A 26,714-nucleotide genomic window follows, 5' to 3' on the forward strand; every position below is an offset into this window, starting at 1 on the left:
TGCAATGTCAAATCTTTTGACAGGCTTTCCTCAACGTCCTGGACCAGTGTCCCAAGATCGAGGTGGATGTGCCCCTGGTTAAGTCCTACCTGGCCCAGTTCGCAGCACGTGCAGTCATCGCAGAGCTGCTGAGCGTGGCTGAGCTGGCGCACCCGCTAGAGAACGGCACCCACTTTCCGCTTTTCCTGCTCTGCCTGCAGCAAACCGCTAAACTCAAGGACCGCGAGTGGCTCACCGATATCTTCCAGCAGAGCAAAGTCAACATGCAGAAGATGCTGCCAGGTAGGTCCTTCATTGCCATCCGTTATCCAAAGGGGTCTTCATCCATCACAAAACAACTGTTTTTCAAGGACAGATAGGCCCGGTCATTTACATTAGGTAATTAGATACATAGGTACAGTATATAAAATTCAAATTTGTGAATCGTATTTATAATTATCATTTTTTTAAATAATCATAAAACGTATGGATGTATTGAATAGTTGATATTACTGTTAATTGTGGACTCGATCATGCTGGGTCTTTAAAATCAGTATATTTCGAACGTTAGTGCTTGAGTAAAATTTTACGAGCTTTATTTACATTAATTCAAATTCAGATAAATTAATACACGCATTTACAATTATTTTTTTCACTTCAATCTTTCAGTTTGTCTTGCAAGACCTATTGAACACAAGTAGGAAGCCAGCAGTGTCTAGGTGCGATGTATAACACTTTAATGCAGGAATTATGGTTATTTTCTTTTAATTTAATGCTTACAGGGCACTCACTGAACTTGTCTGCTGCCATTGAGAGCGCTAGATATTTTAACGTATTTATAATGATTAAAAAAAGAATAATTATTAAAATAAAACAAATATATATTGATAATTGTTCATGCTTTTTTTAAATTATTATTACTAAATATTATCACTTATTCTAGAAAGGGTTAAAGGTCCTAAAGGGAACCTCAGACTAGGCTTGGGCGATATGGCCTTAAGTATGCATCACGGTAAATTGAGCAGATTTACCTTGATAATGATAAATGACGATAAATTTGTCCAAGCGGACTGTTATATAATTTGAAAATCTGAATCAATGTATGAAATACAAATTAACAGTCTCTCGATATGTTTACCAGCTTTCAATTTAACAATTGCATATGCAGTCTAAACATTGACTCGCGCTAGCTTATCCACTCCAGAGCCCTGAAACTAACAAATTAAGGATTAACTGAATTTGTTGAAATCAACTCCATCAACTAACTAAACCCCTGCTTACTCGAAGATTAAACCTAATGTCAAAAATCCTGAACTTCCGCTTTAAAGCTATATTGCTCTCATGCCAATGAAACATTTAAGATTTTATGATGGCAGTAATGACACAGAATAAAGCAAGCACATACAGAAAAATAGGTGTGGCCATTAAACTGTGATTTTATAGGCTTCACTTTTGGATGATACTTTATGCAAAATGTTTCACACTCATAGCTTTTATGATGGTATCAGAGAAATCACACACACAGATACAAAATAATGCGACATACTGATTGCTAGGTTCAGTCCGTGCCCAATCCACTCATTGAGTTCAGCCGTTTTGACAAGGTTAGAGCCACGATCAGTCTCATCACTTTCATTTGTTGCATTAGCCGCTAGCGTTAGCCTGTGGCCTGGCTACCAGTAGAAAGCACTGAAAGCACCCTCTCCTGAAATCGTGAGAACAAGGGAGAACAGCGGGTGAAAGCCCGTCTGGAGGCCACCAAGAGTCTTAATGTCGGGTGAAAGTTCGGCGAAGCGTTAGCCATTAGTGTTAGCCTACTGGGCTTCTGTTTGTTTGAGTTCTTGTTAACCACGTGACTTCATACTTAAGCACACTGACTGCTTTCTTAAAGGGAATGAACATAACCGCACAACACAGAGTCAAAGCGGGATGAAAAGATTGTATTTTTGTTTTATTAAATTACTGAATTTACCGATATGGTCAAACTTACATCGGTTATCATGAAAAATTTCGGTAACAGTACATTTTTGGTATACCGCCTGGCTTTACCTCACTTAAGATTTGGCTCAAAAAGCCACAATTGTTCTTTTACTAAAATGTTTTTAGAAACACAAAAAATATTGCCATTGATTTAACAATCTATAATATTTAGTAAATGTTTTGACCTACGGAGGGCGCCGTGTTTTATGGATGCTCGTGGTGATGACATAGTTTGTCGCTAAATGAACACTACCGGTGTTCTGCAATTCCTTCCTACGCGGTGAGACGTTCAACACATGCGCACATCAGTTAAAAGCGGCGAGTACTTACTAATTGGTTTTATTGTCTTTTATTACCTATTCATTGCTTTTAAGCATTGTTTTTTTTTCTTTTGGTAGCTTTAAAACAGATTGTTTATCTGTTGACCACATTAGTCGCGTAGTGTATTTAAACCACCCGTATTTTATTTTCTTAACCTTTTAACACCTAAGCCTATTTTGGCCGAATTTGCATGCTTTTGATATTGCCTTTTATATTTCAAAGAAAAAATGGCCAGGTTGGGTGCCTTTTTTCAGGACTGCAACACAGTTTCCTCTTAAACAGGACACGGAGCTACGTCTATGTCACACACAACATCACACAGCCTACTCTTGCACCGTTTGCGCACTGCTGTCAGCCTGTCGCTCTTCCAACTCGCCGACTCATCCGAGGAAAACGACAAATACGGCTGATCGTCTTCCTTGAGTTGATGAAATAATGCATTAGCTAAATGCGCTAAGTTTAGTTTTCGATTCATTCCACACGTTTCAAAGTTGCTCCCTCAATCCAGCCGGCCGTTGCTCGCTTTGCATGCCTCCCTTTCCTTAGATGGCGCCTCGCTCGGCAATTTATTAAAAATATTCACATTAGGTTCGTCCTTTTTGACCTCACAACTGCTGGATCCTGGGATGCGTAGTCTTTAGTGCTGCTTTTTGGTTTTGAAAAAGGACAAGAAATGATGGAACTATGGAGATAAACACATGGTCCATGCAGCGTTTTAATCCTTATTGATGAGTGCAATAAAACTATAAAACTCAAATAACGTTATCTCCTGTTTTACTTGGTCGATTGACTTCAAATAAAAACTGGTGTGGACATCAACTTCTGCACTTTCAATTGAGACCAACCAGGGGCACGTGGATGACGTAATTACAGCGTGACGAAGCTTAAAAGACGATATGCGTAAACGCGTAGCTGCCGACACATTAGGTGTTAAAGGGTTAAGGCATCTTTAGTATGTTCTGTCTGAATACATCTCAACAAAACAAGTTGAAAGCGCACGGTAGTATTTTGCGTGTCAAATTTGCCTCTTGTAGACATTTTGCTGGTGTAGCACATTTTGGCAGAACACGTTTTGCCCTTCTCATCCCTTATTTCTTGTTCATTTTGCTTTTGCTATTGTTTTATGAAATATCGACAGTGCTGTCATGCTCATTAACGTCCCTCTCGGGTTCAAATTGAAAGGGCTGAACACACTACATGTTGGTCGCTAGAGTCATAATCTGGAACCCCGGCAGTGTAACCCAGTGACGTCACCGCCCTGCGACGTCAACAACAATGGCGACCAACTAGTTAATTTTACAAATTGTATTAAAAGCAAAAACATCAAGAGGGGTTTTAATATCAAATTATTTTAACTCACAATAACGTTTCTTTTAAGAAGTCTTTCTATCTCTGGTTCCTTTTAAGTGTCAACCTTTGAATAGCTGTCTACTGTAGTGACCACTGTCCCTGAAAGAGTTAAGGCACCACTGCTAAAACCCCCATCTGCTTTGCAGAAATTGACCAGAACAAGGACCGTATGCTGGAGATCCTAGAGGGCAAAGGCCTGAGCTTCCTGTTCCCGCTGCTGAAGCTGGAGAAGGAGCTGCTGAAGCAGATCACCGCAGACCCATCTCCACAATCCATTTACAAGTGGATCAAAGACAACATCTCCCCCAAGCTCCACACTGACAAAGGCTTTGTCAACATCCTCATGACCAGGTGAGGGGAATAGCTTCAGGTTCTAAACAAAAAGAGCAATACTTCCAGAATGCAGGATTCTTCTAGTTTTTTGGGCCGTTTACATAGTGACACCGCGACACCAAGACGTAGTGATTGTGTTGCGGAATGGCCTCTCCTTTACATGGTGACGACAAACACACTTTTGATGCCGGCGTACAAAGCAGAACGATTCCATTGTGAGGCTTGCTCCCAAACCGTATAAATGGAAAGCTCTCTCTCTCCGATGATGTCAGCACTCGCACACGTCACTTTGGGCATGCGCAGCGCTGCTACTAAAGATTCAAAACAGCAAATATAGCGGAACGTCAGCTTTAATTTACAGTTTTTATAATATTTTTAATTGAAATATATTTAATGTTCACATTTTTGTGCCGTTTTGGAGTAAAAGACAAAAACCCTTTGGACACCATTGCTTGGAGTGGGTGGGTATGTTGTCTTCCGGGCTGAGGAGGTTGATGTCAAAGAAGTGCATCATTGGCTGTCGCCTTATAAAACTGCACTGCCCTTTAGGACCTGGCAATGAAAACTATCTCCTTCACACGGAATTGCGACATCATTCGAATGGAGACGGAACCATATAAATGCAAACATGAAGTTTGTCATATTTTAGGAGAGTCACCTTGTAAACGGCTCCTTAGATCTCAGCAAATTAGCAAGTTGTGATGTAAGTAACTGTAAACAATTGTGTTTGTGATCTTACCAGTTATAGAGAATATTACTCAAACAAACATGAAGCTCCTTATTAACCGCTTTTTTTTGTTGCAGCTTCTTGCAATACATCGCCCAGGAGCTGTGCGTGTCCGAGGGCGACGAGCAATTATCGGCCCCTCCTAAGGAGCAGCTGGAGCAGGAGAAAGCGCTGCTGCTGGCCTTCAAGCCAGTCATGCAAAAATTCCTGCACGACCACACTCAGCTGCAGGTCAGCGCCCTCTACGCTCTGCAGGTGCACTGCAACGCCAATGGCTTCCCCAAAGGTATGCTACTCGCCAATAAGGTGGCCAGTCTTTGACTTTCTTTTGGATGCAATGGGCTTTATAGCGATCATATGTGTATTTACTTGTGTTGTGTTTCTTAAAGGCATGCTGCTGCGCTACTTTGTCAATTTCTACGACATGGAGATCATTGAAGAAGAAGCCTTCCTCGCATGGAAAGAAGACATAACGCAGGAATTCCCAGGAAAAGGAAAAGCATTGTTCCAGGTACCTTAACTACCTTTAAATTGTGATGCATTGTCAATAAATTGGTGACTATTCAGGTTTGTACTGGTATCTGAAATAAGATTTTTCTCAATCGGTTATTCAGTAAGATTCTCAATTGCATAAAAGTCATTGTATGGGATTTTACAGAGCCAAGCTTATGTTTGAAGTTATTTCCCATCCACCCTTTTGAATATTACTGCGCAAGATGGTATTTGCTAATGACTTGTGAGGAACCATCTCAATTAAATGGCGCCTCGAGATATAAATGAGATATACTAGTCCTTAAAAAAAAAATAGCATGTTATGATAAAGTAAATTATTTTCTGTAATGTACTGATAAACATTTGACTTTCATATATTTTAGATTCATTACACACAACTGAAGTACACGTAGTTCAAGCCTTTTATTGTTTTAATATTGATGATTTGGGCAAAAAAAAGTCCCTATCTAAAAAAATTAGCATATTTCATCTGACTAATACAAAAAAGTGTTTTTTTTTTTTTTATACAAAAAAAGTCAACCTTCAATTAATTATATCAGCTATGCATTCAATACTTGGTTGGGAATCCTTTTGCAGAAATGACTGCTTCAATGCGGCGTTGCATGGAGGCAATCAGCCTGTGGCACTGCTGAGGTGTTATGGAGGCCCAGGATGCTTCGATAGCGGCCTTAAGCTCATCCACAGTACTGGGCCTGGGGTCTCTCAACTTCTTCACAATATCCCACAGACTTTCTATGGGGTTCAGGTCAGGAGAGTTGGCAGGCCAATTGAGCACAATAATGCCATGGTCAGTAAACCATTTACCAGGCACTGTGAGCAGGTGCCAGGTCGTGTCTTCTTCATCTCCATAAAGCTTTTCAGCAGATGGAAGGATGAAGTGCTCCAAAATCTCCTGATAGCTAGCTGCATTGACCCAGCCCTTGATAAAACACAGTAGACCAACACCAGCAGCTGACATGGCACCCCAGACCCCATCACTGACTGTGGGTACTTGACACTAGACTTCAGGCATTTTGGTATTTCCTTCTCCCCAGTCTTCCTCCAAACTCTGGTACCTTGATTTCCAAATGACATGCAAATTTTGCTTTCATCTGAAAAAAGTACTTTGGACCACTGAGCAACAGTCCAGTGCTGCTTCTCCGTAGTCCAGGTCAAGCGCTTCTGCCATTTCTAGCACACGCCTGTGCACGGTCGGTCTGGATGTTTCTACTCCAGACTCAGTCCACTGTTTCTGCAGGTCCCTCAAGGTCTGGAATCGGCTCTTTTCCACAATCTTTCTCAGGATGCGGTCCCCTCTACTGATTGTGCAGCGTTTCTTCCCACACCTTTTCCTTCCCACTGAGGTGCCTTGATACAGCACTCTGGGAACAGCCTATTTGCTCAAAAAATTCTGTGTCTTAGCCTCTTGCTTGAGGGTTTCAATGAAGGCTTTCTGGACAGCAGTAAAGTTGGCAATCTTGCCCATGATTGCAGTTTTGAGTAATGAACCAGGCTGGGAGTTTTTAAAAGCCTTAGGAATCGTTCGCAGGGGTTTTGAGTTAATTCGTTGATTCAGATGATTAGGTTAGTAGCTTCTTTAGAGTACCTTTTCATGATATGCTAATTTTTTGAGATACGGATTTTTGGTCTTTCTTGATTTTTGTTTTTTTTGCCAAAATCATCAATATTAAAACAATAAAAGGCTTGAACTACTACAGCTGTGTGTAATAACTCTAAACTATATGAAAGTAATGTTTATCAGTACATTACAGAAAATAATGAACTTTATCACAATATGCTAATTTTTTGAGAAGGACTAATATGACTGCAGTGTTGTAAATGCAACCATAATCAATTAAACTCAAATCAATATTTTTCAATGGATTAGTATTTGTTTTAATATTACGTCGTATTTAATATTACTCGCCAAAATGGTCTCACTCACTCAATGGTACATATTGTAGATTGCCTCATGTTACAGACGGGATTTCACTGATTTGTTGCCGTCATTGGTGATAGACGTCTAATGGATTGGAGTTCTTTAGCTGTCAGTGGCACTGAAACATGATCAGTCACTACCAGCCCTTGCGATTCAAATGCATTGGAAATTGGAATTTTATTACCATCAGTAGCAATCAGACTTAAATTGAGGTTTTCCTGCAGGTCAATCAGTGGCTCACGTGGTTGGAGACAGCCGAGGAAGAGGAGTCTGAGGACGACGGCGATTGAACAAGCGCCATCTACACAAGATTACACTTTGCCTTTTCCGTTGTGATCTCCTCCACCTTATATTGATTGATTAACCACTAACTAGTGACATCGCCACATCTCCCACCCCTTCCTCCTCTTCCCAATTCTGTGGCCATGTGTGGAGTGACTCGACTTTTGTTTGTAATGCTTCTTCCTCCTTTGGACTAATTAACTTGCCCTGAAAAAAGCATTGAAGGTTGTAAAAACAATTGGTTTAAGCTGCCTAGGCTTTTCTTTCTTTTCTTTTTTTTTTTTTTGGCGGCAAAGAAATGCTCCCGAAAGTTCCTCCTCAACCAAACAACAGTGACGTTCTACCTCTTAAGGCGGACTTTTTTTTTTTTTTTTGTAAATCTAAGCCCCTACGGCCAGTGCTTAAGACTGTATTCTTTCAAACAAAGACCCCAATTAGTAGCTGGGTACACTTGATAAAGAAACTCCTCACAAAAACCTTTATAACTGTTTAATTCACTTTCTGGTAGTTTATAAGTCACATGTCAGTGACTTTTGGAAGTCTCTAACCAAAACCTAGTGAGGCAGTTAACAATGTAGTTGCACCGCATCATAACCGAACCAATGTTTTATTAAAACTTCTGCTTGTAATTGCCATTGAAAACAACAAATCAAGGCACCATTTATGGTGGCAGTTTTTGAAAAGCTACCTAGCAATGTTTAGCGTTCGGGTTGCTCCACAATGCTGTGCATTTATTTCCCTTTAAAACCCCATTTCACATTAGCTAAATGGTTACATACTGCTAACAGTAACCTCATCCCCACTCCCTAGATGCCATTCTAAGGAAATTTGGCGAGAATCTCCAAATTGTGGCAAATTGCGACAGTCATCATGAGAAAGTCGTTTTTATTTTTTACACTTCAAACAAGAAATGGCTGCAAGTGCCCCCCCACGCACATTTCTTCTTAAACTGCCGTGTCATTGTAAGTGAACATAATTGTACTCATCACGATTGTGCACCTGCTTTAATGTCAATAAAGTCAGTACATGAACACCAATGTTGTTATCACTTGTTCAAATGGTCGTCGTTATAATACTTAATCCTGGTCTGTGGGGATCCAAAAATATTCCACCAACTTTCTGCTCTTTCGGTGGGCTGTCGCCGAGTCGGGGCACTTTCCCTCGAAAGGAAGCAGTTCGTCGAAGTGGCCAGGCCCAAAGTCTCTTGCTGTTAGCGGTGCGCTTACACGGGATGTGGGTCTGAGGAACAGGATAGGATAGATCAGGGTTTGTGGAAACAAGCTATGAAAGTGTTTATCTGTAGTCGGGATGTCCAAACTGCGACCCGCTGCCCAGTTATACTGTAGGTCTGCAGAAAATGATCAACCTATTGAATATGGACTGCAAAAGAAGCTTAAATTCAGCCTACATTCTGTTGCCCTTCTTTGCCTTAACACTTGAATGTGGTAGTCAAACTGTCCCTCCATTAGCATGGGTCAAAAATGTTGAACTCAATGCAGGAAACTAAAATTTTTCAGTAATTTGTTTTACATGAAATTATACAGTATTAAAAAAATCCATTGTGAAAAATGGAGCCATCTTGGTTATGATCTTGACTTTTTTAAATGTCGCAGAACATTTTAGCTTTGTTCAGCACTATATATTTATACTTCCATACCAATTCTAAAGTGCCTGTGACACGATTTGACACGACAGAAAAAAACTAAAAACATTGAGTTGAGTTTTCAACAGTTGGGACACATGAACCATTCTTGAGGATCCAAATATGTTTTCTAGCCAAATTCTGTCAATCAAAATTTGTACATATTTAAAAATTATTTCTGCTTAATACCATGCTAGCTCGTCGGATCTCAGAAGTTTAGCAGGGACAGATCTGGTTAGTACTTGGATGGGCGACTGCTTTTAGAATTTTTTTTTTTTAACTTCCACTTGGTGGTCTTGTAGTTCCTGGAAAAAAATGTGCACTTAGGAGAAAAAAAAATTTTGTGCTTCCAAAAATATTTTTTGTGTGTAAAAATATTTTTACGCTCGCAATTTTTTTGTTTGTTTGTTTGCAAAAATGATTTATTATTTTGAGTGCATGAAATTATAAATTATTTTGCTGCTGTAAGTTTTTTGTTGCCCATCAAATTATAACAGTGCCACAAAAAGACAATCAGAACATGGCTGATTGGCTACCCAGCCAGAATATGGCCAAATGGTGGCTAGTTCCTGTAGTGAACACACTCATCCTCCCTTCAGCCCAGTGGATCATCACCTGCGGGCCCCTTTAGATAAGCAGTGTTGCTAGCAGAGAGATTTTAACACTTAAACTCTATATTATAGCTCCGGCCATTATCTTACATTTGTTTTATCCCTTGCCATACCACGCCTTCTTTACGCCCGCAACTGGGCCCCCTCGAGGCCTTGGCCCGGGTGTGGCCGCACTCCCAACACCCCTCCAAGTTCCGCCCCTGATCAGGTGTGTTTTTAGAAAATGACTGTCACACTGTGACAATTTGAACATGTCAATTAGTTCCAGGAAAGAGTGGCCAGTGTTTTACCTGGATGAGCTCCTCTCAAGTTCTTCTGGGTTGGACTCTGGTGTCATAGAGATGTAAACCGGGTCGCCCTCCTTTCTCAGGAAAAAAACAAATGACTGAAACAAATACTCCTAGGATTTATATTACAACTTCACTAATCAGTTTTACCGTAAAATTTTTCATTGTGCCATCTTGATTTTTGAGAATTTTTACCCTCTGATCGCTCTCAGTCATGCACAGGAAATAGCTCTTGATGTTAGCTTGACACTACAAAACAAATATAAAATTGGATCAAATCCAATTTGCTTGCTTGGTATAATGATTGTCAGAATTCAGAGAAAACTCGACCCAGTGACTATTCGTAATTCGGGAAAACTTGGCATGTTGAGGCATTCATAAATCAAGGTACAGTGGGGACATAAGTATTTAGTCAACCACCAATTGTGCAAGTTCTCCTACTTGAAAAGATTAGAGAGGCCTGTAATTGTCCACATGGGTAAACCTCAACCATGAGACACAGACTGGGGGAAAAAAACAGTAAATCACATTGTTTGATTTTTAAAGAATTTATTTCCAAATTAGAGTGGAAAATAAATATTTGGTCACCTACAAACAAGCAAGATTTCTGGCTGTCAAAGTGATCTAACTTCTTCTAACGAGGTCTAACGAGGCTCCACTCGTTACCAGGGGTGAAAGTGGCTAGAATTTCTTGCCGGAACTCCCCGACGTGAAGGTCGCCACGAAGCCAGAAATTTTATTTATTTTTCATTCCAAATTTTAATTTTTCAATGATTTGCCAAATAAAAGTTAACAAAATCAGCAATAACCCCAACCTCCGTCTCCTAATTTTTATTTTCCCTCATTTCCTCACTATATGCCAAATCTCAATTTTAACTACCGTAATTTCTGGACTATAAGGCGCACCTGACTATAAGCCGCCACCCACCAAATTTGACACGAAAACGGCGTTTGTTCATAGATAAGCCGCACTGGACTATAAGCCGCAGCTTCCCTCACTGTAGGATGGGATAGTTACACCAAAAGACATAAACCGGTAACACTTAATTTGACAGCAGCATCATAAGACTGTCATAAGACCAAATGAACCACCATGAAGCTTTGAAACAATTGGCTGCAAAGCTTCATTGCTTCAAGAAGCTTCATTTGTCCTTCACTGTTCTCGCTTCATTTGGCCATCAGTTTTCTTGGGGGAGACCGTCAACCTCTGCTGCCACCTGCGGTCAATACTGTTGTCGTCCAGCATGCCTCCCATCATGCATTGCAGCGCTACAGATGTAAATAACAATCAAAATTCATGTTCTTTGATCATTATTTCTTCAGTTACTGCTCCAGTTGTTTCATTAATTGCTAGTTATGGTATATAGTAGCACTGTATTTGACATTGGTGCCATAAGACTCTCATAAGACCATGATCATACTTATGACAGATGTCACTTTGTGCCAGCCGGCAAATTATATCACTTATGAATGGATGCAAAAGATCCGAGCTGGAAATGAATGGTGTTAGTGACATAATTTGCCGCATGATACGAAATGAAATCTGTCATAAGCATTCATTATTGCCCATGATAGTGTCATATCATAATTATGAAGGTCTTATAGCAGTCTTATGACGCCACCATCAAATAAAGTGTTACCTATTAACCCAAATAAATCAATAAATAAGCCGCACTGGACTATAAACCGCAGGATTCAAAATGAGGGAAAAAAGTAGCGGCTTATAGTCCGAAAATTACGGTACTTATGAACATAGGATATATACTGTATTAAAATTGAAGTTTACATTTACTTTTTTTTTAATCTTAATAATAAAGATATAAATAACATACATTCAGAAAAATAAGTACAAATGACTTATATCATGCAGAGTGAAATGGAATATATTTTGAAGATCGCGCAAACATTGACTTTTTTAAATCATAAGGAAATGAATAAGTAGCCTAACATAAATGAACAAATATAAGTCCAAAGTGCACACTGACATCTAAGATGTTCTGAACCTCCCCATCAAAGCAAATAAAACTAAATCTGAGAAATAAGCCTCATCAACTCTGATGTTGCTCTTAAAGATTTGATCCATTTTATGTTGCATTGCCCTTTTTTGTCGCATCAATTCAACAAGATTTTTTTTTTTTTTTTGCTGTTTCAGAAAACATGCACATTTGAACCAATCAGAGATACCCATCTCTGCTGATCACATGTCAGTATGTCAGCCAATTGAACAGATAAGTCCAGGCGTTTTGCTTTGCTGCGTGCATTCGCACATTGAAGTGACTCATCATCGTCACTCACATAACTGCAGCAGCTGTGGAAACCTCCATGCCGTCCGTGGAATAAAATCAATAATAAATATCGGTGGGAACGGATTACGCTACACAAGCACTTTATTATGCTTGTTGTTAACACTTGTGTATGTAAATCTGATGTTGGTAGATGGTTTTCTTCTTGAAGCTGAAATGCATGTGTGGCAACTTAGCATTTTTTTTTTTTTTTTTTTTTTTACATAGTGTTTTGACAGTTGCTGTCATGTTTTCGGAATCAAAGAAACATGTACCGGAACAGCATTCCAGCCCTGATTCTTATACCGGAACTGCGTTCTGGCCCTGAATCTCATACCGGAACTGCGTTCCTGACCGTTCAGGCCCACTTTCACCCCTGCTCATTACCTGTATTAATGGCACCTGTTTTAACTCATTATCGGTATAAAAGACACCTGTCCACAATCTCAATCAGTCACACTCCAAACTCCATTATGGCCAAGACCAAAGAGCTTTCGAAGGACACCAGAGACAAAATTGTAGACCTGCACCAGGCTGGGAAGACTGAATCTGCAATAGGTAAAACGCTTGGCGTAAAGGAATCAACTGTGGGAGCATTCATTCATTCATTCATTCATTTTCCATGCCGCTTATTCCTCACGAGGGTCGCGGAGGTGCTGGAGCCTATCCCAGCTAACTTCGGGCAGTAGCAATTATTAGAAAATGGAAGACATACAAGACCATTGATAATCTCCCTCGATCTGGGACTCCATGCAAGATCTCACCCCGTGGCGTCAAAATGATAACAAGAACGGTGAGCAAAAATCCCAGAACCACACGGGGGGACCTAGTGAATGACCTATAGAGAGCTGGGACCACAGTAACAAAGGCTACTATCAGTAACACAATGCGCCGCCAGGGATTCAAATCCTGCACTGCCAGACGTGTCCCTCTGCTGAAGAAAGTACACGTCCAGGCCCGTCTGCGGTTCACTAGAGAGGTTTTGGATCATCCAGAAGAGAACTGAGAGAATGTGTTATGGTCAGATGAAACCAAAATAGAACTTTTTGGTAGAAACACAGGTTCTCGTGTTTGGAGGAGAAAGAATACTGAATTCCATCCGAAGAACACAATACCCACTGTGAAGCATGGGGGTGGAAACACCATGCTTTGGGGCTGTTTTTCTGCAAAGGGACCAGGACAACTGATCATTGTAAAGGAAAGAATGAATGGGGCCATCTATCGAGAGATTTTGAGTGAAAATCTCCTTCCATCAGCAAAGCTGGGTCTTTCAGCATGACAATGATCCCAAACACACAGCCAGGGCAACAAAGGAGTGGCTTCATAGAAGCATTTCAAGGTCGTGGCTTGGTCGCCAGATCTCAACCCCATAGAAAATCTGTGGAAGGAGTTGAAAGTCCGTGTTGCCCAACGACAGCCCCAAAACATCACTGCTCTAGAGGAGATCTGCATGGAGGAATGGGCCAAAATACCAGCAACAGTGTGTGAAAAGCTTGTGAAGAGTTACAGAAAATGTTTGGCCTCCGTTACTGCCATCAAAGGGTACATAACAAAGTATTGAGATGAACTTTTGGTATTGACCAAATACTTATTTTCCACCATGATTTGCAAATAAATTCTTTAAAAATCAAACAATGTGATTTTCATTTTTTTTCCCACGTTCTGTCTCTCATGGTTGAGGTTTACTCATGTTGACAATTACAGGCCTCTCTAATATTTTCAAGTGGGAGAACTTGCACAATTAGTGGTTGACTAAATACTTATTTGCCCCACTGTATGTATTTTTGCATGTAGTCTCTTCTCACGCTTTTGTCTCGACGCATGGCCTTCATGTGCTCTTGCGCTCTAAATGCACTGTCCAGAATCCCGTGCTTGTCCTTCCAATCACGGCACTCGTCCGCCCAATTTCTTCGCTCTCGTTCAGTCAAACGCCGCTCAGCCTCAGCTTCTTCACGTCCACGCTCGGCGCGCTCGCTTGCCTCCCGTGATGCAGTTGCCCGACGTTGCCATTCTGCCACACTAGGGAAGGGAAAAAGGGGATATTTTGATTCATAACCTTTTATAGCAGTGGTCCCCAACCTTTTTTTGCACCACGGACCGGTGTAAAGTGGGCTTTTTTTTTCACGGACATGCAGTGTGTGGGAGAAAATCACAGTAAATATACCACGATGGGGCTATAAAATGAACATTAAGTGCAGGAAAAAAATCACTATATGCCGAATCAACCTTTTTTAAGAGTGGCCTATCCTAAAACTTGACAGCGATTATCCTTGGTCGCAGGGATAATGAGTTCTTTAATCGTGAAAAGTTTCTTGGCTTTAGCAATACGGTTCACCAAGAGGTATGATGCTCTCAGTGCATTCTCTTTTGTTGCCTCCGTCCAAAGACGTCACCACCTGCAGCACACAGTCAACAGCAGCTAACGTTACTGTTTACGTTGACTGACTCTGGGCTGCTATAGGTGTGCAAACACCCCAGTAATGGCGGCCAACCACTAGAGATTGACGTACACAAGTTGCCACTTTGATTAGTCAATAGAGTAGACGGGCATCTTGATGTGTCAATAGGCACAAACCAGATTGCGGTCGTTAACAAATTATTTGGTATTCCTCTGCGGCCTGGTACCAAATGTACCATGGAGTATGGACCTCTGGCTCGGTAACTTAGGGATCACTGTTTTATATGGCAGGTGACTGTTTTTGGTATTTAAAAAACTAACGGACAAAAAAAGCAAACATAGACCTCATGAAGACCTATCTAAATAAATATAAAAGTTCATAGTGTTTCACTTATTGCCTGCCATTGATAATGATAGACATACAATTCATTTAAACTGGGACGACTGGCTGTGAATGCTTATGTTTCAGTGCCACTGACGGGGCTATATCAATTTTGACTTGGACGGTTGGCAGCGATCATTCAAATCATTATTCAAATGGATTGGACAATACACTTCATAATTAATTGACGGGGCACTTCTCCTCGACATCGCGCTACGGCTTCTCGAAGGAGGCCGATGGCAGCCAGGGAGAGCTGTTATCCTCAAACACAGGTCATGTTCTAATGCCAGATTTAGGTTGGAACAGAACGAAAGTTGACGTAGAACAAGGCCTTGGAATGTCTCAAGAGTGATTTGGTCGAGGATTCAAGGTAATTATTATTTTTGTACCATGCATGCATTTTGAAATGAGAATACAATGGGAGAAATTAGCTACTACGGCTGCCACATTGGATAGCGTTATACTTCGAAATGTTTACGTAAAATGAATGATAACTCTTTTACGTTGACTTTTACGTTCATATCTATCAAAAATTCAGGGAATTACGCATTTATTCACAATAATTTTCAACTTAAAAAGCTTTCTTTTGCTAGGCGGCCGCCACATTGGATTGAACACTACTTCAAAATATTTACGTAAAATGAATAATAACTGCCTGAAAATATAGGTGATTATCTCTGCATTTGGTGATTTTTGTGCATCTAGCGTAAAATCTGATAATTTTATAGCCATTTTATTTTTTGTTATACTTACATAAAAAATAATCAGGATTTTATTAGGGAATGACTTTGAATTTTTTTATGCCGCTGCTCATGGAGACTCATACTGTATATGCCTAAGGTTGGTGTCTTTTTGGTTTTAGGTCGCTAGTGGCTTTGGTTTTGAAAATATTTGAATTTTAAGTCTTTTAACATAGGCTTCCTTTGAATCGGCCCCATGCCCCGTGTCCCGTCAATTAATAGTGAAGTCTATGAGTCGACGTTTAGCAACGTCGATGACATCCAATGGGTTTAATGAGTGCCCTATTATGGGTTAAGGAGCAGGAAAACCATGTTTTTTTTTTAAGATAAACAAGTGTTTACTTGCCTCTCTCTGAGTTGGTGGTTCTCATCAGTGATCTTTCTCAGCTTGTGCCGTAGGGCGTCCCGGTCCTCCTGCAGGTTCTCGTTCTCCCGCAGTAGGGCCTGCTTGTCTGCCGTCTCTCGCTCTAGTTTCAGCTGGACGTCAAACAGGTTCTTCTCTGTCCGTACCAGAGCTAGCTGTAGATCGGAGCACTAACAATAGAGAGAAGTGTATGGCTTTGGATTGCATTCAGTTAGGAATACTATTGATTTTGCGGAAAATTTGAAGTAAATAGATTTTCTGTGGCTGGTGCCTGTTCATGTCTCTGTGTTTCACCTCCTTCCGCAGCTCTTCCACTCGTCCTGTCAGTCTCGTGCCTTGTTCCTGAGCGTCCTCTGTTTCCCGTCGGCCGGCAACGATGCGGGCCTCGGCGAGTACTAAGCCTTTGTCGGCCTCCCCTCGCCGAGCCTCTGCCTCATCAGCAGCCTGCGAACACAACTCTGCCCGCTGCTGGCTTAGGCACAAGCGCTGCTTGAGCTAGAAACATGAGAAGTTAGGCAGTTTGACAGCTGAAACTGGATGCAAACAATGACCTACTTGCTGGACGTAGTAGGTCAGAGTGTTTACTTTAAGCACCATTTTAACTCAGTCTACCATTGATGTGAGAGATTTGCCAGAGTATTTGAACTCTGAGTTCAACTGAGCCTCTCATCGTCATTAGCAGCAAATTAGTTGACATACATCTTTGACTTGTGCCTGCAACTCCTGGTTGACGCTCCTAAGGTTCCTCATGGCGAGCTCGTTTTCCGAGCGCATGGTGATCCTTTCCAGGCGGATCTCATCAGAGAGGAACTTGTTCTCCTTTCTAAGGTCCTCGCACTCCTGAGTCCACCCCAAGTAAAGTAGTTGATTAAGTAGTTTTACTTTATCTGAGTCGTATTTGAACACAATCACCTGTTCTGCCACTCATGTACAGAGTGTAAATAGTCGCTTTTGATTATAAATGAAGTATCATGATAGTATTGATATCGTAGGACTCTGAAAACATGGTTATTGTCTTCTCACCTTCCTCTTGCGAACCAGCTCTCCCTGCAAGTGGTTTATGTGCAGGAAGGAGGCGTTGGAGCTCACACCGGCACTGACAGGCCTCACAACTCTCAGGGGCCTCCGGGCGGGTCTGGAAAGAAGTCGGACCCCGTCCTTGGACTCAGTGGTCCCGTTCCCGAAGCGCACAGCACTCATGGTGAGTGACTTTCCCAAGCCGTCATCGGATGAGCCGGATGAACGCAGGTCTGTGTGGGATTTGGCTCGGAGCGACATTTTCTCCCCCTGAATGAGCATCCGCTTTTCACGATGACTCTGTCATCACCTGAACTTCATCCAATATTAATCGTCAGGTAAGAAGAGAACCCTTGGACACCAGAGTACTTTAACTGTCTTTGTCACAAAAGCTTTAGTAACCCCACAGACAATATTGTAAGTTGCATTCAAACATTATTACTAGAGGAGACACAATTAATCAATTTTATAATGCATTAATTTAATCAAGAGTTCAAGACTGTGTTCATCTTAAATTTTAACTGAAGTTCTTCAAATCCTGGAAATGTCAGCTTAGTTTGTACGTTGAGCAGTTTTACGACCGTTTGACAATTTGCTCATGTGCTTGTTCACATAGTTGTGAACAACTGAGGCTTGATATACAGTACCCAATAATGACACCATTTTTTTTCCAATGAACTTGTTCACCTATAGTTATAATAGTAGTCAAAAGTGTAGTGTTGTTTTGACTGGTGGGGCAGTAAATATATGTGTGCCTCTCAAATCTGTCAAATGCTTTAAATATAATAAAAACATCGTAGTAATCTGGTAAAATTTTTCTTTTATCACAGAAAATATTGATTGATTATTGATTATTTACTGCCCTTACAACATAAACACACTGATCAAACCACACACAACACTCTGCCAGATATTGGTCCAGCCAAAGGACAAAATCCATCGAGAAAACAAATGTAACTTCATATGATATTCTATGCAAATCATGCAATAAATCATACATCGGGGAGACAGGGAGGAGCTTTATCACAAGAAAAACAGAACACAAGAAGGAGTGTAAGAAGGAGACATCAATAAGACATACAAGTGCAATAAAAGAACAACCACAACAGGAACATCACAAGTCAGCCCTCACCGATCACTGCAAAAGGCAAAACCACATTATGGACTGGGAAAAGGCCAGAGTCATCCGCACCGAAGAAAACAAACATCAGCGCTGTATCAGGGAGGCCATTGAGATCCATAACCGGGGCCCGAGGACCATCAACAGGAATAAGGGGGCTTACACGCTCTGTACTACCTGGACCAGCATCCTGGGTGAGTGAATGGTCAGCACAGGGCGTGACTCCACTGTCAATCTGACAGGTGAGTCAGGCCTTCATCCATCAGCTGAAAAAGACGCGTCACACCAACAACCAGTGACTCTCTGATGAAGGTGGAAGTGTTCGCCGAAATATATCAGATAATTAAAACAGCCTATAACTATTGTCTGGGATAAAAGAAAAAATCAACTAATCTTTTAGTGTAGACAAAATGAACTCAATACAACTATCATAGTACACTTTTTTTAGGTCAGTCATTGTATCTAGTTTTAAATAAACCAAGTGTGTCTGTTATATACTGTACAGCAACTATAGTATTCCAATGTACCGTCATTATTTTACCCCATACTGACCATATCAGGACATTATTGCCAGAATCGTAGCTTTGACTTGTACTGTCTGATAGAATTTGGTGAGTTTTATGAGACCCCAAGATGAACTTTAAAATTATGTTGAGAGGAACAACAGCAGCAGAGGAACTTTGAGGCGAATATTTAATTTTTTTCACCAGGAATTCAGCGCTGACTTGGCAATAAAATGCTAAGGGAAAAAAAACAAATATGAGACAAGCAAACTGGGACATGGTTAATTTATTGAGTGATGATGTTTCCGAGCTGGAAACAAGTTTAAAAAGAATTGTGTCACTATGTTCGACAACAACAAGAAGATAGATAGTGGCAGAGGGCTTAGTGGTTATCTGGTCAATGGGCCATGCTGCAGAGTTGACCTCCGCGTCCTGTTTCCTCCCATCATCCATCGCGCTCGCTCTGCTTTTTTTTTTTTTTTGTCCGCCACATTGCATTTGCGTCTTGGCGCGTTAGAAGATCAGGATGGTTGTTGTGACCGATCCCAACCTGTTGATGCTGACGATCGCCTCCTCACTTGTCACAGGTAACTCAAACAAATAGAGACAATGCTTCTGACTTGGCTGGATGAATACGGATGCAAAGATGCTTTCAAACCCTTCATTGAGTTCACGGACTAATGAATCCTATAGATGCCTAAGATGCAGTATATTTTGTGTTTACATCTGTGTGCATAACTACAGCTACACTGTCAGATTTTTTTTTTTTTTAAATTCCCATCTAGACAATTATTTAATTACTACTATTCTAAGATGCATGTAATTAATTTCAAATCCCACGTAATATGAAAAGAAATGTGGTTTGCTTGATCACTGATATTTACTGTAATTCTAATGATCTTGGAAATTCTCCCTGTGTAAATTTATGAGCAAAACCGAATATGCAGCATCTATTTCAATGTTTGAGCCACAACAATTTGAATTGATGGTTGTTGTTGTCAATTTTAATTAGTGTTAAGTTAGTGTTATATTCTGGAAACTCTGAAACAAGGGCATAAGTTTGGTCTCAACATTGGTAGGGACGATACATCACCTGCATGCACACTTTTTGTTCAGGATGGGACATTAATAAGACAAAACAGTTTGGGTGAACAGGGGTCAGGGCAATATATTTCATCAATATGAACCTAGTTAATTGATATGATAAATCAGGAGTGCTCATTACGTTGATCACGATCGACCAGTTGATTGCAACGCTAGTGTGGGTAGTTCACGGCACCCCCCCCCCCCCCAAAAAAAAAAAATGTGTACATAGTTAATTATGATTATGTTGTGTGTATGTTGTGTTGTGTGAGCAACATATGAGGTTATGGAGCACCCGTCTCTCTCGAAGCAGCTTCTTGCTCATGTTTTTCTGTTTCTATAATTTCCAGCAGAGTTGACTACCTTTCTTACAGTTTAATTAACATTAACAGTAGAAAACACAAACAGAAGGACACGTCTCTCTCAGCAGCTTCCTACTCGAGTTTTGCAGGTTAGCAAGTTCACATAATGTTATGCTAACTCTGTTCGAACTCAGTTCGGACTTACCAGTAGCAAAATTAGTAGTGTGCTTCCCAGCTCCGCAACATCGCCGATGTTTCAAATTACTTACAGTGGCTGCTGCTAGCCGAAAAAAAATTCTTCGAAGGGGATGGAGGAGGCGGCATGTTGTTGACACGTATTTCTGTCGAGGCTGTGTGAGTGTGCGTGTATGACGGGGGTGGGTCAAGTTATCAGCCAAAACCAAAGAAGTAAGGGTTAAGGCAGGGGTCTGCAATCGTCCTCCTCTGTCTGTCTGTGACTTTGGAAAATATGTTTTAACGTGTTCATTTTTCAAGCGTAATTCAAAATAATAAGATTATAGTGCTCTTTTTAAAATAATTACAGTTTTTTTAATGCATAACACCTGGTGCCAAAATTTTAGCTGTATGACCCTCTTGGGATAAACTAAGGATAAATCCAGACAAAGAAAACTTTTTAAAGAAAACAAAATGTAAGATCACCCAACAAAGCGAAAATCAGAATTGAGATCAGCGCCAAATATTTAATTTCCAGACCAAATGAGTCTGGATTGTTTCATAACCAAGTGTGAAGTGCTAGTTCAGGAATGAGTTAATTATCTTGGGGTCTTGTTCACAATTGAGGAAAGAATGGAGCGGTACAGTGACAGGCGGGTCAGTGCGGCGTCTGTAATGATCAGTTTTTTGTTGCATTTTTTTGGTCAATCTACACTCCTACCATCCCCTATGGTCACGAGCTGTGGGGCATGACTGGAAGAACAAGATCCCAGACACAGGTGATCGGAGTGAGCCTCCTTCATATCTCGTACCTAGCCTGGGAACGCTTCAGGATGCCTCTGACGGGGCTGGATGAAGTCGCTGGGAAGAGGAATGTCTGGGCTTCGTTGCTAAAGCGACTGCCTTCGCACGTCGACTTCGAATATAGTGGAAGAAGATGGATGGTCATTGGACAGATTTAATGTGTGTGCGGTCTTTCCCTCAGCCTCCCAAGGCCAGAGTGCCGCTGGAGTCTTCTTGCTCATGGAATATGAAACTTACAGCTTCAACTTCACTGCTGCGTCCACTGCATGCCACTCACATCACGGCACCATGGCGACCGCCGCCAATGTGGAGGAGGCACTTCGGCATGGACTGGAGACCTGCAAGTAGGTGAATTTATTGGTTTTAGACTACTTCTATTTGCTTTTATAAATGCTTGAGGTAAGGAAGCCAATTTGAGACACTGCTTTGCCGCAAATTTCACAATAACTGCTTGAATCCAAACTTGTCCTGAAGTGATTTGCTTTGAACACACTTGTTCCCAGATTTGGCTGGGTGGCAGAACAGGTGGCCGTCATCCCGAGACGCACAGTGAGCAGTAGGTGTGGAAATGGCAAAACGGGGCTAGTGAAGTGGTATGCCAGGCTGGACCAGGCTTTTGGGGTCTTCTGCTTCTCTGCCACAGGTATTGTTTGTTTCTGTGGGATCTCGTTAGTCATCACATTACACTTTAAACAAGTTGATTGAGCATGTCAGACATGAATATTTTTTAATACTCCTACGTATATGTTTGCATGTTGATGTCCTACTACAAATTAAATATTAATGCATTTGTAGCAAATTCACAGTTCATATTTTGACCTTATCGTCAACAGCTGCTCCACAAATATCCACCTCGGTCTCCGCAACCTCAACAACTTTGTTCACAACAACGCCCGTCATACCGCCACACCCTTCCTCAACAGCCATTTCTTCCTCTTCACCAGCAACAACTACTAAAGTGCCCTTGTCCTGGATTTCTCATTTAGCCCATATCTCTACTTCCTCTACACCTCTTCCTTACCATGCCTCATACTCACCTTCTTCAGCTCATCCACTTCCTTCTCATGTCATCACTTCATCCTTGTCGTCGAGCACTTCGGCCCAGACTTATGCTTCTAATCAGCAGATGCCCACCAAGCCCCCCCAGAAAGGTATGTCCCGGAAGTCATGTTTCACAGTTAATGTTTTTAGAGTCTTTTTATTAAAATATCAAATAAAAACTTGTATTCCATTTTAATATTCTTAGATGGGCCAGATTTATCCCCCGCCTCCCCCAAAAAATCAAATTACAAAGCAAAACAATCGACTTCACCATCAGTTGATAGGACACGGGGCTCGGGGCTGATCCGTAGGGGGCCAATTAAACAAAACAACCTTAAAATTCTAATATTTTCAAAACCAAAGCCACTAACGACCTAAAACAAAAACAGGCACCTCCCTTAAGCATATATGAGTCTCCATGAGCAGCGGCATCATAAAACTCAAAGTCGTTCCATAATAAAATTCCGATTATTTTTTTTTTTTGATTATAGAACTACAACAAAACTTAAAATGGCTATAAAATTCTGAGATTTTACAGTAGATGCACAAAAATCACAGAATGCAGAGATAATCACCTATATTTTCCGGTTCAACAGCAATATTTAACATATCATATAAGTTTTTGCCAGAAATAGCAATTTAAATGTCATGTGTAGAGATACAAAATCCAGCATGGTAGCCATCAAAAAACAAAGAGCTTTTTAAGTTGAAAATTCTTGTAAATAAATGCTTAAATCGTGGAATTTCTATAGCTATGATCGTAAAACAGTCTAGATTATTGGTTAAAAGCAAAAAACGGGCATTTATCATTCATTTTACGTAAATATTTCAAGCCAAAGTCACAGTATTGTGTCATCCAACGTGGTGGCCATGACAAAACAAAGAGCTTTTTAAGTTGAAAATTCTTGTAAATAAATGCTTAAATCGCGGAATTTCTATAGGTATGAATGTAAAACACTCTAGAGTTTCGGTTAAAAGCAAAAAAACGGGCAGTTATCATTCATTTTCTGAAATTATTTCGATCTAAATTTAGGCTAGTTTTTACCATTCATTTAATTGTATTCACAACGTTTCAAAGTGCATGCATGGTGAGAAAAATATAACAATTACCTTGAATCCTCGACCAAATCACTTTTGATACCATCCTGCCTGCTTGTATGCAGTAAAACCTTCGTCCTATTTCCACCTAAATCCGGCGTTAGAATGCATCGTTTGTTTACGTTCATCACAGTAAAGGCTAACTCAGCGTTCTGCCTGGGTCGGCTCACTATGGGAAGGCGTGGCGCAATGTCTGTGGGAGCTGTCTTGTCAACTGATGGTGGAGTCTATGGCAAAACACAAGCAGCTGAACTCTGGCTATGTTTTGTTTCTCAGCATTTTGGGCAGTGCTCATCATCCTTGGTGTTGCCTTCCTGATGGTGACAGTGACCGGAGTCTTGTGTTACTACTACAGACTGTAAGTTTTAGATATGATTATTTATTACATTAAAAGTTTTGTAATATTTGCTTTTTTATTGACATTGTTACTGGAAGACAAAATGGAGATATGTACGTCTACACATGCCGTTCAATCATTTACATCACTGGTCTCCAATCTCTTCCACATAGGGCAGGATGGGTGCAGGATTTCATTCCAACAAATCGTGACGACAACTTTTCACCAATTTGGTGTCGAACAAATGTAATCAGATGCTTGCAGTCGGGTGCTGCTTGTTTTAGCAGAAACCTCATTGGTTAAACTGTCTTTCCTTGATTGGTTGGAAACAAAAACCAGGACTCACAGCAGCCCTTGACGACCGGTTTGGAGACCCCTGATTTACGTGTTTCCAATTTTGCTCGATTGTTTTAATAATTTTTCATCAAGACAAAATTTTAATTTTTATTGTTTGTCATTTAAAAAATTGTGGCTTTTAATTTTATATTGAAATATTTTTCTTAACTTATGTTTAAATGAATGATTTAATATATGTCATGGACTATTTTTTTATTATTTCAATCAAATGAAATGATTATATAGATATTTCCAAATATTTACTTGTGCCCCATAGAGCTGTCCCGATATTATCAGTCGATAAAAGCATTTAAATTAATACCAGAAAATATTAGTAAGTTTTGCGCCAGTATGTATCCTAGGATATAAATTATTGTACAGGCTTGCAGCCTTCGTGCAAGGGCTTGTTACATCTTTGCACAACAGCTGTGCTTAAGGAGACCTCTCGATGTCTACAAATTAAGATGCTTGGGATTTGTTACCTTAAGACCCTAATCAATCATGGTGGACAAATAAAATGAACAATAAATGAAAAATAATGAATTATAAACTAGACATGTGCCGATTACCGGTTTCAAGGTATACCAAGGTGTGAAAATTTCAAGGTTTTAAAACAGCAAACATTTTCCATCATACCGTTTCTAATGTATTAGCTTTTTTTTATGTCCCAAAGACGCATGGAGAAATCCTTTAATTGCAGCTGCAAGGCTCAACCCTCCCCCACCGGTTGTTTCTCAGTGTCAGTGAGTCAGCTGTGCAACACGATGGCTGGAGGAGGTGAAACTCCAGAACTTTTTTCCCCCCATCGAAGAAAACGAAATCGCTGGTACGGGAATACTTCGGCTAGATATCCCAAAGTAACAGATTTTAGAGCTGTAATTGCAATACTGTGATACCGTGATATTTTGGTTTAAGGTTATCATACCCTCAGAGTCTCATACCGGGACATGCCTATTATAAACTCATCACATATAACTACTGTGTCACTAGGGAGAAATAGTCACGACAAAAAATAATAAAATACAATTAAATATCTGTGCAAAAGCCCAGCAAAATGGATCCTGGGAATTGTTATTGCATTGGCATGTCCTATGGTTGCTTGCCTGTATTTCGTCTTTCGTCCACTTGCTGCGCCTTACTCTCTTTACTTGTGAATTTTTCCTTTTACAGTTTTTCACGATTGTCGAAATACGTTTCTCAATACAATAACGACTTTCTCAATACTGCACTCGCAAAATGCAAACTCTGACACTCCTTTTTCAAGAAGACTCTTGTCATCAAATCTCTACACTGTGCACTCGTGTCTTCATTTTTCATTCATAGGGGACATAAGGGAGTGTGAAGTAATGACAATTCGGGTTGAACGAATGGTACATGAAGATAAGGTTTTGAAAATCATGCCAAAGATTAGATTTTTGGGTGTTGACAATCATGAAAAACTAGAAACTGCAATTTCGGGAGAAATTACACCTTGGTCTTTCCTCTGTGGAGATACAGATCTTAGCCCCACTCAGGTCTATCAATAGAATGGACAATAATGCCAGTAAATGGCATTAAACAAAATAAGCGCCATTAGAAATGATTGGGAGAATTGGACGTCCATGTCCGTCAATGGCAGCACCCTCCATAAGCGTCAATGCAATTGGGGACATTTGGGATACACGACCTATTGATATCTGGTCATTTCCTGTTGATTTAGGGACATTGTTTTTTTTGCCATTGAAAATGAATTGGAAAAAATTTGGACGTCCATGGACATCAATGGTATCAACTTACATAGGTGTCAATGGATTCCAAGTACATTGGCATCAATAAAATGAAAAAACATAATTAAATGCCATTAGAAATGAATGGGAAATTTGGAAAAGTAATTGTCGGACAACTGTAATTATTTATAATAGTTATTAAAACATCTAAAAACTTTTTTTTTTCTAAAATATATTTTTTGAGCAGTAAAAAAAAGGACATGCTTGCTTGGAACACATAATCCCTGTTAAAAAATAAATAGGAAAAGGGATCACAAAAATGTTCATTTTAAAATGATAAATTCTATCATTGTCTTCTTTCGGGGCAGGAAAAATGAGCCATTTAGGTCCCGGGCCCTACAAGGTGACGACGTGGAAGCTGAAATGTGGAAGCCCACCAACAGCCGGACAGCTATTAATCATCCGCTAAACGAAGACCACGAGGAGGAAGAAGAAGAGGAGGAAAGAGATGCAAAGTACTCCAGTGACATCATGCTGTGTGTGAACCCGCAATTGAGGAGTGGCAACAACACAATATCATGAGGGCTCCTTCATCCAATGGAAGCAAGATAATCAGTCAGTTTTCATTGACATCTCCCTGATGGCTGTTGTCCCCAATTTGACACTATAATTTTCCATTTAGTATGCCTATTAAATATATGCGCTAAATGTAAATCCAGACGCTTTTGGGGTTAACAATCTGGCTGTGATACTCTACGAAGACAACTCTGATGATAAACATTGTTTTTTAGGTTGGGGTTTTTTCCCCCCATTTAAAAAATAAAAATAAAAATATTGATACATTTATACTTAGTACTACTACATTTATGTCTTTACTTGGAAAGAAAAATATCTCATTACTCCACGTAGGCATATCGAATGTGGTCAGTGACTGTACAGTCTATGGATATGTAGGAAAATCCATCCGTCCATCCAACCACTCACGCACACGCGGAATTTCAAGGTTTTGTCCTGTTTTGAAAGTGTATTTTTCTCAATGCCTTTGATGGAAATGTACCCCTTCAACATGGCCAACACGCATCCA

At 40.4% G+C, this 26,714-nt stretch overlaps 3 protein-coding genes across 6 annotated transcripts in view; 2 read left to right on the plus strand and 1 right to left on the minus strand.

Moving 5' to 3' along the window:
* Positions 1–8,455, plus strand: part of eif4g2b (eukaryotic translation initiation factor 4, gamma 2b) — a 26,449-nt gene extending 17,994 nt beyond the window's left edge. Inside the window, exons 15-19 of the mRNA XM_057837092.1 lie at positions 24–282; positions 3,777–3,981; positions 4,768–4,976; positions 5,080–5,201; positions 7,346–8,455. Coding sequence (XP_057693075.1) covers positions 24–282; positions 3,777–3,981; positions 4,768–4,976; positions 5,080–5,201; positions 7,346–7,411 — 861 coding nt within the window. The 3' untranslated portion in view covers positions 7,412–8,455. The remainder of the gene's footprint in view (positions 1–23; positions 283–3,776; positions 3,982–4,767; positions 4,977–5,079; positions 5,202–7,345) is intronic.
* Positions 8,337–17,387, minus strand: LOC130916393 (paramyosin). Its single transcript, XM_057837093.1, has 8 exons — positions 17,133–17,387; positions 16,809–16,949; positions 16,404–16,604; positions 16,092–16,279; positions 14,031–14,244; positions 10,094–10,192; positions 9,947–10,017; positions 8,337–8,642 (listed from the first exon to the last, which is right to left on the minus strand). The coding sequence occupies exons 1-8, from the start codon at positions 17,385–17,387 to the stop codon at positions 8,480–8,482; spliced, it is 1,332 nt and encodes a 443-aa protein (XP_057693076.1). The 3' UTR covers positions 8,337–8,479.
* Positions 17,388–19,252: 1,865 nt separating this feature from the next.
* lyve1b (lymphatic vessel endothelial hyaluronic receptor 1b) lies at positions 19,253–26,476 on the plus strand. 4 transcript variants are annotated; one of them, XM_057837155.1, is made up of 7 exons: positions 19,253–19,336; positions 21,294–21,456; positions 21,616–21,755; positions 21,946–22,263; positions 23,528–23,609; positions 24,598–24,750; positions 25,999–26,476. In XM_057837155.1, exons 1-7 carry the CDS (start codon positions 19,276–19,278, stop codon positions 26,210–26,212), a joined length of 1,131 nt encoding a protein of 376 aa, XP_057693138.1. In that variant the 5' UTR covers positions 19,253–19,275; the 3' UTR covers positions 26,213–26,476. The 4 variants fall into 4 exon arrangements, with proteins under 4 accessions (XP_057693138.1, XP_057693140.1, XP_057693141.1 ...); XM_057837157.1 differs by lacking the exon at positions 24,598–24,750; XM_057837158.1 differs by lacking the exons at positions 24,598–24,750; positions 25,999–26,476 and adding an exon at positions 23,762–24,583.
* The last annotated feature ends 238 nt before the right edge of the window (positions 26,477–26,714 follow it).

This window comes from Corythoichthys intestinalis, chromosome 5 (assembly GCF_030265065.1).
Source record: "Corythoichthys intestinalis isolate RoL2023-P3 chromosome 5, ASM3026506v1, whole genome shotgun sequence".
In the NCBI taxonomy this organism is placed as follows: Eukaryota; Metazoa; Chordata; class Actinopteri; order Syngnathiformes; family Syngnathidae; genus Corythoichthys; species Corythoichthys intestinalis.

Bases quoted from the DNA above. Each gene is read 5' to 3' on its own strand.
- LOC130916393 (XM_057837093.1), bottom strand. From the start codon at position 17,387: ATGTCGCTCCGAGCCAAATCCCACACAGACCTGCGTTCATCCGGCTCA. The intron at 16,950-17,132 runs GTGAGAAGACAA...GGGTGGACTCAG, and splicing joins AGCTGGTTCGCAAGAGGAAG to GAGTGCGAGGACCTTAGAAA. The intron at 16,605-16,808 runs GTATGTCAACTA...TCATGTTTCTAG, and splicing joins TGCAGGCACAAGTCAAAGAT to CTCAAGCAGCGCTTGTGCCT.
- lyve1b (XM_057837155.1), top strand. From the start codon at position 19,276: ATGGTTGTTGTGACCGATCCCAACCTGTTGATGCTGACGATCGCCTCC. The intron at 21,756-21,945 runs GTATTGTTTGTT...TATCGTCAACAG, and splicing joins CTTCTGCTTCTCTGCCACAG to CTGCTCCACAAATATCCACC. The intron at 23,610-24,597 runs GTAAGTTTTAGA...TATGTCCCAAAG, and splicing joins TTGTGTTACTACTACAGACT to ACGCATGGAGAAATCCTTTA.